General features: G+C 34.4%; 2 protein-coding genes across 3 annotated transcripts; one reads left to right on the top strand and one right to left on the bottom strand.

Annotated features, from left to right (window-relative positions):
- The first annotated feature begins 1,216 nt into the window (after window positions 1-1,216).
- LOC139847593 (transcription factor ICE1-like) lies at window positions 1,217-3,703 on the top strand. The gene is made up of 4 exons (XM_071837297.1): window positions 1,217-2,187; window positions 2,736-2,987; window positions 3,083-3,253; window positions 3,370-3,703. Exons 1-4 carry the CDS (start codon window positions 1,237-1,239, stop codon window positions 3,451-3,453), a joined length of 1,458 nt encoding a protein of 485 aa, XP_071693398.1. The 5' UTR covers window positions 1,217-1,236; the 3' UTR covers window positions 3,454-3,703.
- A 2,759-nt stretch (window positions 3,704-6,462) lies between these two features.
- On the bottom strand, window positions 6,463-10,893 carry LOC139847252 (auxin response factor 2A-like). Of its 2 annotated transcripts, none has more exons than XM_071836916.1 (15): window positions 10,450-10,893; window positions 10,180-10,295; window positions 9,944-10,039; window positions 9,749-9,805; window positions 9,514-9,669; window positions 9,345-9,429; window positions 9,159-9,249; window positions 8,896-9,060; window positions 8,690-8,809; window positions 8,532-8,607; window positions 8,286-8,457; window positions 7,402-8,186; window positions 7,118-7,308; window positions 6,864-7,038; window positions 6,463-6,793 (listed from the first exon to the last, which is right to left on the bottom strand). In XM_071836916.1, the coding sequence occupies exons 1-14, from the start codon at window positions 10,550-10,552 to the stop codon at window positions 6,885-6,887; spliced, it is 2,367 nt and encodes a 788-aa protein (XP_071693017.1). In that variant the 5' UTR covers window positions 10,553-10,893; the 3' UTR covers window positions 6,463-6,793; window positions 6,864-6,884. The 2 variants fall into 2 exon arrangements, with proteins under 2 accessions (XP_071693017.1, XP_071693016.1); XM_071836915.1 differs by having other exon boundaries at window positions 6,463-6,780; window positions 10,450-10,891.
- Between the last annotated feature and the right edge of the window lie 898 nt (window positions 10,894-11,791).

Here is an 11,791-nt window from a genome sequence, read left to right as displayed (position 1 = left end):
ATGATTATTTATGTTAAACTAATGAACTCACCAACCTTTTGGTTGACACTTTAAAGCATGTTTATTCTCAGGTATGAAAGAAATCTTCCGCTATGCTTTTGCTCATCTTAGAGATATTAATTGGAGTCATTCATGACATATTTCAAAAGACGTTGCATTCAAGTCATTGAGTTCATCAAGATTATTATTAAGTCAATTATAGTAAGATATATTATGAAATGGTATGCATGTCGTCAACCTTATATGTAATGAAAGATTGTCTTTTCAAAAACGAATGCAATGTTTGTAAAATGTATCATATAGAGGTCGAGTACCTCGCGATGTAATCAACTGATGTGAATCGTTTATAATCAATATGGACTTCGTCCGGATGGATTAGGACGGGTCCTTTCACAATCCGTTCCGATTTTTAAAAATCCGTTTAATTAAACGATCAATGTCAATTGATAGATCAAAATCGAATTTGGTAATCAAAGTCAGTCAAAATAAAAAATGGTGAACATTTTAACATGAATTTAAACTAGAATTTTACAGTTTTGAAGCAAAATGAACAATTTTAGACAATTATGTTAAAAATTACTTTGTATTTATGGTTGTTTTCTACAGCTACACATATAATTTTTAATATTTAATAAATAAATGTATACAGTACAATCCGATTAATCTCCGATTAATTCTCGAATTTCCGATTAATCCTTCCAAAGTCCCGACCGATTAATCCCCGACTAGCGAATTTTGCAACCTTTCTTATAATAATAATAATACTCCGTATAGGGGGATGATTCTCACACACACTTTTTTGATCCTCACACACCTATTTTAACCTTTTACTCTTCTAATAATACTCAATTGGTGTGTGAGGATCAAAAAAGTGTGTGTGAAAATCATCCTCATAAATTTAACTAACTAAGACTCTTAGACAAAAAGTAAATTAGACAAAAAGTGGTAGGGAGAATAAACTCTCAACAAAAATGTCACTAAAATAATATTAAATTAAAATTAGTATTAATTATTATTTTATTATTATTAATTATTATTAATACAATTAAAAAAGACCATATATCCAGCTAAGTAATCATATCATCACCGCAAAAGTTACATATCTTTCATCTCATCTTTTTGCGTCTATCTAAATCTAAATCAACTATATAAACCCCTTATTAATCTTTCACTTCCTTCTACAACATCACCATATATTTTTATCTAAAAATTTTTTTTACAAAAATAAAATAAAAAATGCTTTCAAGAGTTAACAGTGTTGCTTGGATGGATGGTGATGAAAATGCAACACAACATCAACCAAACAACAACAATGAGCAAGAAAACCACCATGATATCAACTCAATATTTGAAGAAAACCACAACACCAACAATTGGTCTTTACAACAACAACAACCAAACAACTTGTTTTTACAACATGTTGATTCATCATCCTCTTGCTCACCAACTTTTGACCCAAATCAAGTTCATTACTTTTTACCACCAAAACCAAACATTTTAAACAACCACCAAAACCCATTAGATGAAACCTTTGATCTTGGGTATGGGAATGGGTTTCTTGGTATTCCCAGAGGGAATGTGAATGGGAATGGGAATGGAATCCTACCTAATTTTTGTGATTTGGGTAACCAAGATTCTCAATTTTCAACAACCCAACTGCTTCAACTAGCTGGAAATGGATTCGGGTCACCCGGGTATCCATTTTCAGAAGATGGGTTGTTTTTAAACCGTTCAAAATTACTAAAGCCTTTGGATAATTTTGTTCCCACCGGAGCACCACCTACTCTGTTTCAAAAAAGAGCTGCTTTAAGAAGAAATTTGGATGGCGGCGGTGGCGGCGCCACCGCCGACGGTATCTCCGGTGATAAGAAAAGAAAGAGTAGTGGTGGAAGTTGGGATGATGTTGATAACTTGAGTTTGGATGGGTCTTGTTTGAATTATGATTCTGATGATTTTACTGTGAACACTAATTTTGATGAAAATGGAATTAAGTTTAGTGGCGGAAATAGCTCTAATGCAAATAGTACTGTCACCGCCGCCATGAACGGCGGAGACGGCGGCGGGGGTGGTCAAAAAGGAAAGAAGAAAGGACTGCCGGCGAAGAACTTGATGGCGGAGCGACGCCGGAGAAAGAAATTGAATGACAGGCTTTACATGCTGAGGTCTGTTGTACCCAAAATCAGCAAGGTGAGAATCATGTTTTCAACTGTATAATTTTTTCTTAATTTTTCATTTTTCCTTGTACATGTTTTTTTCCTATTAGAATTAAAAGATTAAATATTAAATTCTTGATGAAACCCCATGACAAAAATGTCCTTATTTCGAAGATCTGTGATAGATTTTTTTATTTTGAAATGGGTACTGTAATTTTATTTTCTATATATATATAATATATATATTTTTACCTTAAATATGGGGATGATTCTCACACACTTTTTTGATCCTCACACACCTATTTTAACCTTTTACTCTTCTAATAATACTCAATTGGTGTGTGAGAATCAAAAAGTGTGTGTGAGAATCATCCCTAAATATTTATCATGCTGAGCTCTGTTTATTATTTAATAATTTATTATACTTTTTGATTATAAAAGTAAATCGTTATGGAACCTAGTGATAAAAAAAATATGTTTTTATAAATAAAAAATTCACAGGTGTCATAATGGGAATGTAATTATTAAATTATCCATTAAAAGATACATGTGATGACATTAATCAATGTTTATTGATTGTAGATGGATAGAGCTTCAATTCTTGGTGATGCAATTGAGTATCTAAAAGAGCTGCTACAAAGGATCAATGATCTTAACCATGAACTTGAAGCAACACCAACAAGCTCAGCACTAACAACACCAACTGCCGCCACCATGGCTGCTGCCGCCACCGGTTTTTACCCTTTAACCCCAACTCCCACCGGTCTACCTTCAAGAATCAAAGAAGAACTTTGCCCCACCACTGTCCCTAGCCCAACTGGCCAACCTGCAAGAGTAATAAACACTTGTTACTATATCCAATTTTCATAATGCTTTGAATTAAGATGAATTAGTGGATTAATTGTTGTTATCTTTTGTGGTGGTTGTAGGTTGAAGTAAGGCAGAGAGAAGGAAGAGCAGTGAATATACACATGTTTTGCAGTAGGAGGCCTGGTTTGTTGCTGACAATTTTGAGGGCTCTTGATGATCTTGGTTTGGACATTCAACAAGCTGTTATAAGTTGCTTCAATGGTTTTGCTCTTGATGTTTTTCGAGCCGAGGTAACAATTTGTATCATCTTTAGGTGTTTTTTGTTCATTTTGTTCTAATTCTTTTAGTGGTTTAAATCCTTTATTTTATTTTTATGTTTATGTTTAAATGTTTAATGCTTATGTAGCAATGCAAAGAAGGGCAAGATGTTCATCCTGATCAAGTTAAAGCAATGTTGTTGGAGTCTGCCGGTTACCATGGTGTTGCTTGAGGGGAAGTGAAGTCGGATGGTTTGTTGATTAGGGTTCTTTGGGTCTAGGTTCAAAAACTAGTACTATTCTAAATGAAGGTCGTTTTGTTTTAGTTCTTTGCGTTACATTGTTTAGGTCTATGTCGGATAAGGTTAGTGGAATTGGCTGGATTTGCGTCACATTTAAGGCGTTTTGGATTATGGATTTTAGCGTTTTATGTTGTTTAAATGGATTGTTTCTTATACTTGGTGTGCGTTTATGTATGTTTTATACTCAATCCGTCCCAAAAACAAGTGCTCACTCATTATTTTTGTTGGATTTAAGAAATGAATGATATTCGATGGTTATTTTTTGTAAATGGACATTTATTTTGAGACATAAAAATAATAAGTTGGACACTTATTTTGGAACGTAGTGAGTATATGATTGACGTGGCGTATCGCATGATTATGCGGCGAATGTATGGTAAATGTGACAATAAATCACATTTCTTGAAATGAAGGTTTTTCGGCTTGAAATAAAAGGTGAAATTTGTTGCTTTACAGAGCGACATCAGATTAAAACAAAGTTGACATATGGTATATTGTCGACACCAATACTTCGCGTGTTACAATAGACGGAGCACCTACCAGTGAGGTTAGTCGAGTAACAGTCATACTCACATGATATATCAGATATATGTACATCATAATATAAATAATCCATGTCATCCAACATTTTGTGTACTGATTTATTGTTTCATATATGCTTCTTACCTTTCTTTATGCTTCTTACTGCTCTATTGTTTCATGCTTCTTGTTTCCTGAGTCGGAGCTAGAATTAAAGAGCGAAAGTGTACACCGCATCTGTCCGAATCCATATTGACAAAGTGTTGGAATCGAACGCGAAAAATTTGAGATTACCCTTAAATCAACCATAATTGTTGCAACGCATCCAGCAATCATTATAACGCACAAAAAGGATGATGGTCTCATATTTGAGAGAAAAACAAAACTAGTCATTGGGCACACTTACCAAAACCCAAAAGGTTAATTGCTTCATGGGCCTTGGAACCATTGTTTTAATATAGGAGTTTGAATTGATGACCTAAATCCATATGCGTGGCGGTTTATTATAGTTACGGGATTGGTTAGACAACTCATAACTGAACTTCTTAGTTGAAACATTAGTGCCATATCAATATCAATTTCTATTACTAACCAATAATTAACTCATAACTAAGAAGTACATATCATAATACTCATGGAGACCTACACAGCCACACTGAACCACAATTACACACAAATAAATATTTTGATGAAAGATTATAGAAGAGTTATCATGAGAATGAAGGGGGTTATGGCAGAAGCCATAACTCATCAGTGCCTATGATAACAGACTTCATATCATTAAATAGGGAGGGGTCTCAGAACCAGGTCCTTACTCCTTAAATGTGTCTTCAAAACATGTGCAAAATGTGCAATCAAGCAAGGAACAAAAATTTTAAAGAGCCCAAAATTTGAAAAGCATCAACAATAATCCATTTTTGTATATCCATTGACGAAATACATTCCGACAAAGATTTAACTTGTAATTAGCTAGTTCACAAATAATGAGCTTAATAAAATTATTTTATTTTTATAGGTATTGAAAACATAACATTTATAATGACTTTCTTTTTTGTATGTATCGGACATGTACTTTTGAATACTTGAGGTGATCCTACCAATTTTTAAAAAAAAAATAATTTTCTATGTTTTACTTATATTTTAACATAGTCATAAAAGAGAAATTATGATTAATTATCATCCGTTTCAAGCATATCGTCTCCTCTTAGCCGTTCGACGATAAAATAGTTTTTTGAACATTGCTTGATATATAAAATGCATCTAACCTGCTCATCTTATCAACAAAACTTTACAAGTTTAAATAAAATAGAATTAAATGATAGAAACTTTGCAACTGGGTTATATGGATACAAAAAGTAGAGGATTTGTTCTTTTGATTATACGGATCTTACATAATAAACAATGAATCCGTTTTCTGTTTCGGAGAGGCTCGATTATAGATAGTTATAGCTTGATTGTTAGCTTTCTAGGTTCGAGCCTCTTCGGGTTTAGTTTGTATCTTTCAGTTGCTTACGTTTTCTTTTGAAAACATTTTCATTTCTATATGAGTATTCGAATTCAATTCAAATTTTTATTAAAAGAAAATAATCAATGAAAAGAAAACGTATAGAGACAAAACTCTATACGTTTCATATAGATACTTAAGTTTTCTATATGAGACAAAACTAAAAAGTGTCAAACTAAACGAATATTATACAAATTCAGGAAGATAAATTGCTTGTTCTTAGACCTGTTATCATGACAACGAGTACAAAGAACCGAGCACAACTTATGATGTCAAAAAGGCAAAACTCTTGCACACATTTACCAATAACATATTTTTGTAACTTCTAAAACAAACGTAATTTGGTTTAGGACCAAAACGCAAACGTTAGTAAATCTTGAATGCCACATAATCATTAGCAAGTCTAGGTTGCTATCCGGCGCATTAGCACACAACATACGTAGTATTTCATAATGCCTAAGAAAAATTAGACGAGATTATACTCACCGAGTCCTCTAAATTTCTAGTTTCTAGTTTCTAAAAATAGTCAAAATTCAACAAATTGAGCTAAAGAAGAGCGGAGGACCACTTCAAAAGTCTTTCTGATATTTTTCAAATTTCTACTCACTTTTTCTGTAAACTTCTTTCCCTTTTCCTTTTTTCAAAAGCTTTTACCACTTCCTCAACCAGATTGTTCCAACCAACACGCTTTTGACCCAAACAAAACACCACACACGCTATCATCCCCACTACTAAAATTTTATTGTAAATTCAAGCCACCTCAATCACCCATTCTTCTTCAGTCTTCAGCAAACATTATAAACCAACCCACAACAATACAAGAATTTTAATAACACTATTTCGCTGACTTAAACTATCCTCTTAACGGAACAGACTATGCAACTAACTAGACCAACGATACGACGAGTCAAATATGCTATAACCCAACTGACTCTTTCATTCATATATAATTTCTTACATGCAGACAAAAAGGAAACACATACTATATACATGATAAAAGGATTTGACACGATCCATAGAGTTAAGGACTCTCGATAATCGGCATCTTAGGTTTTTATGTATACATAAGGGCTACATCATAAGCATATATTCACCCCACTCGTCCAAAATTGAAAATATTATATTACCATGACTCCTGTCTTTCATATAATTTTTGTCCATCAAGAAGTTGAACCATCTTCATGCAACTTAAACACTTATTTCAGTTGTTCCCAATCGCACACTCCCTAATTCACCTACAACATCAACCTATAAAATTCATAACAATTTTCAACACTGCTGACTTCTAAATCGAAAAGAGATGGATGAACATATTTACCTAATTATATGAACAAAAAGCTCATGCATTTTCATTTTTCCTTGATTCTTTTTCATCCATGCCTTCTGCAACTGAGGAAAAGTCGTCGTCTCTTGAACTTAGAGTCCCTGGATTCATTCTCTGAACCTCCTCTCTAGTATAAATGAAAATCTTTCGAACCATACCACAAAATTCCCTGAGTCACGTACAAAAGTGAGAACAGCTACAAATACAAATAAAAAATACAGTTCTTTGAAAAAGAGTATAAAACTTACTGCCAGGGATCGTCTCCAACAAGCATCATGTCACCCTCGTCATCTGTATAAACAACTAGCCAAGTTTTGCTTTGGCTCTTTAGTTCACCGTTGAACTCAAATAAATTGTCTAATTCAGAGATCAATTCATCATAGTTGTTAAACTTTGTAAGGTCCACTGACCTACCAAGGGCTATCCCCTGCTTATGAACCTGAAAATATTTTTGCTTAAAGGTTAAAACACCATCAAATTTATCATTATCTCAGTAATTAACCGTACAAGCAAAACGTATTGAAACAAATACCTTTGTACAACTCCTAGTAGAGACACCCTGTACTTTATCCCTCACGAGCGACTGGAAATTTTGATATTCTTTATCTTGCGTTTTACCAGCAGCTGGTGAACTATCAACAACTTTCAAGCGCTTGGGTTGTTCATACTTTAGATCAGAATCAAAGGTGGAAAATTGTGGTGATTGCAACCCTTGATTCAAATCTGATGCATTTTTGTTGCCACCAAGGGGTACACCAAATATTTTGCAGTTTCCTTCTTTAGGTTTCGTGACCTCGTTCTCCTTAGCCGATGAAAACCTAGAAGGAATATGAACATACGAAGACACTGGTGGTGGCATCAACCGATTAGAATGAACAGAATACTCGTCAAAAGCACTAAACCTAATGTCTCTCGGCTGGTACGAAACTTCACCACTTTTCATGCCACCACCCAACAAACTGAGGGACAAATTTGAGGGCATATTAGACCATGGGCTTGTATGCAAGTTGAATTTTCCTTCAGAGGATGTAGAGAATTCGTTAGAAGAACCATTGGTAGACCCAAAACCAGATAACAAATCTGTAAAGGATGATTCGGCCATTCTTCCAACAGACAAAAGCTTATCAGACCCGTAACGTCGTGAGTCAACTTTTTCATCATCTATTACGGAAGGTGCCCACTGAATTGCCCTATCACATGAATCAGACTCATTTGTATCCATAAAAGTTCCTCTCAAGGTCGATAATTCTTGACCTTGCAAGACCCTTGAGAATGCACTTGCTGGTGAAGGGTCTGCTGCAGCCATTTTGTTTGAACCTACGGACAATTGAAGTTGTTGGAGACAAATAGAAAGTTCAATATTTCCTAGAATATTCGGTTCAAGTACTATACGAATTGCAGCAAAACGGTAGGTACCTTCTCTAGTTACAACGGAGGCATCTGGAGATGAAGGCAACACATTTGACCGTGGTCTTTTGTTTCTATGTACCGGAAGTTGATTAATTGCTGGTGGCACCAAAGCAGGTTCTATCTTCCAGGGTGAAACTCTATCTGGACGAGTAATGGAAGAAGTTTCATCCCATCGTACCTACAGTTAGTAACACAGAACATCTTAGGATTTGTGATCGTCATCCTAAAGTATGATATCAAGACTAGTAATACCTTAAGACATCGCCATTTAGAATCAGACCACCGTTTTGGATCACGCTCTTCAACCCCAACTATGGTTCCCGTAAACCTATTATATAAAATAAATCATCAAAATCCAGAGCAACAATTTTAAAAATATGAAGAAAAAAAATCTGAAAGAGTAGCTATACCTTTGCTCTGGGGCTTCTTCTCCTTCAAATCTCATATTGAATCTCATCCCTATTGAATAATTATTCTTGACAGATTCCATGTATTGATCATATGGAACGATGAACTCTGCTGGACTAGTCCTGTATGATTAACAGAATACAAGGTCAACGAAATTAATAAGAGGTTGTATTATTATATTGTTATTATATCGGACTGTATAACAGACCTAGGTTTGTAATAAACTGTGAACATCGTTCCAGTCTGAATAGCGTGCCAAGCCGTTGCAAGGACTCCAAGGTGCATACTATGGCTGGATATGACTGACGAGGGTATGTTTGCTTGCTGTCTCATCGCACGTCTTACCCCAACACGAAGTTCCCCATTCTCACCTCTGCTTATTCCATTAACACATCATATGTTTAAAAAAACATAATTTAATAAAAAATACATTGATGATTATTAAGTGAAATAATCATTATCTATTATCACCTCAGAAAAATAAAAGCATCACCAGCAACAAGCCTTTTGGAACTAACAAACACACTCCAACCACTCTGAAGTAGATGCCTTCGGGGTTGACCTGCCATTTACAAACAATTTTAAATGACCAAACAATAAAATATCTTGAAACTTTACATAATAATACATAGATGTTGGAACATATTCAGCAATTACCGCGAAATATATGCCTAAAACGCCATTCACTGCCGTGTAAATCCTTAGCCACCAATTCCTGTGTCGGTGGTTGCCTAGACATGTCCTGCACAAGAGAAACCAGATCACCAACAGTACAATTGCAACCAAGTTCAAAACGCTCCAAATAATTCAAGTAAAAGCTCCTAACCAATGGAGGAAGACATTCATCAGCATGTCTTCTCAAAACCGAAAATCCACCATGCGTACTAGTATCCGAAGCAGTCAACGTCTTGCAGAAAGAATGCACACGAAACGGTGTTTCTGGCTGTGGTGCCGGTTCTTTCTTTACAGCATTTTCATCTTGCTGTCATAAAAATATGTTAGTATGACCCATAAACATATCATGCATTTCATTCAAAATTTCAAATCCATGATAGACTTACATTAGGTTCAGGCATTAAAGTAATTTGTGCAAACACTTCATCTGTATCTGCTTCAGCCTACACAGATACATCCATCAAAAACCATATAAAAATTTGAACCAACATAAAAGCAGCAACACAAAATCCACATCAAGATCATAAATATATGTGTACGCGTGTGTGTATAATACAAATATATATACTCAATAATTGTACCTTCAATTGAACATTAACAACACGGCAAAGTATCTTCGCCGGAAGATTATAAATTGGCATCTGTTGATCAGCCACCTGATTGGTTGAAGCCTCAACCTATATCACCCATTAATCCACACATAATTAGTTAAAACCATACAATAATACAATAAATAAATATAAAAATAAAAGGCTAAAAAGGATAAGAGAAAATAATTTTAAAAGTATATAATAAATTAAATAAATGAATTATCTACCTGTTCAATGTGTCCTTGAGGGAAGTAAAAAACTAACTCGTTTTCACGAGGCACGGTAACGAGAGGGCCGGCACAAGCTCTCCATAGATCCTTGTATAGAGCCATATCCGCATCAACTGCACAAAAAAAGTATTTATTATTTTATTTTATTATATTATTAAATTAATTATTACGGAGTAATATATATACATACACATCTTTCAAGAGATATATAATAAATTATTATTATTATATGTATTTATATTTTATTAAAATTACGCCGGAAAATACCTTTCGCAGTACCGGAGACGGCAACACCATCATTTCTGTCATGAAAACCGGAAGAAGAAAACGTGTCTCTGTTACCTTTGCTAGAAACTTCAGATGACGTCATTATCCTCAGATAAAATCGCTTAAATCATTTATAATTTATGATTTCGGAACAAAACCCTAACTCTTTACCTTCAGAGACACCGAATCAGCTACCTAAAATGATATAAAACCACAAAACCCTAGTTTTTCACCCTTCGGAAGCTGTAAATCAGCTCAAATTGATCTTCAATTTTGGGAGAATCAGGTGAAAGTTGTGTCGTTGAATTTGATGGAACAGAATCGAGTAGTGATAAGCAAATCGGAATATAATAAAATCTAAATGAAGATTTTGATGAATTTCTAGAGAGAGAAAATAGGAAGAGAAAAGAAGGGGCTTTTGGAGAGACAGAAGGGTCAAAGTGGTAGTGCAATCATTTCATTGGCGGGTCTTAATTCTCACACTATCGTTATTTCGTGCCCCTGGTGACCGGCTATTTCCGGTTGCTCTTGGTTTTTTCACCTGGGTCTTTTTTACAACCACCTTGGATTCAATATGAATATAATCCAGATCAAATAAGAACCAATTTACAATTTAGCATTTAGCATTGAGAATTATCAGAACTCACTAATTCGAGCAAATTTTTTTGACAGGCAAACAAAAAACTGGGCTAGTGGAACAATTTTTAATTTTTAGTCATTAGATGCATTGTTTCTTTTTTTCTAAAATGTAGAACGGGATGTAGAACAGCATGTAGAACATGCTGTTCTACACTTGTTCTACATCAGTTTTCATCAAATTAAGTTTAGAGTTTTAGGGTTTAGATTTTAGAGTTTAGGGTTTAGAATGAGTTTTTTACACGAACAGTTTAGAGTTTAGGGTTTGGGGTTTAGGGTTTGCGACGTAAACCCTAAACCCTAAACCTTAAATCGGGCTAAATCAAAAAAAAAAAAAAGTTGAATTTGATGTAGAACAAGTGAAATTCGAACAAAAATGGTGAAAATCGAACAAATTTGGAGAAATTCGAACTTATTTATGTTCTACAAAATCATAATTAGGACAAAATCAAGTTAAATTTGAACAAATTTTGAAAATTCAAGCACGTTCTACATTTTTCTGTTATACAATTTTGGTTCTACATTTTCAGCTGCTCACTTTTTTGCTCGAATTGCTCCATTTTTACTCGAATTTCACCTTTTTTGTTCGCCCGCCATTTTTTTTCTTGATTTTTTTGTTTTTTCGAATTCCTTGTTTTTTGCTCGCCCGCCATTTGTTTTTGCTCGAATTCAATTGTTTTTGGAGTTCGCAGGGTTATTACAGACT

This window comes from Rutidosis leptorrhynchoides, chromosome 5, assembly GCF_046630445.1.
Source record: "Rutidosis leptorrhynchoides isolate AG116_Rl617_1_P2 chromosome 5, CSIRO_AGI_Rlap_v1, whole genome shotgun sequence".
Lineage (NCBI taxonomy): Eukaryota > Viridiplantae > Streptophyta > Magnoliopsida > Asterales > Asteraceae > Rutidosis > Rutidosis leptorrhynchoides.
The sequence above is the reverse complement of the archived record's forward strand: the minus strand, read 5'-3'. Positions and strand labels throughout refer to the sequence as shown.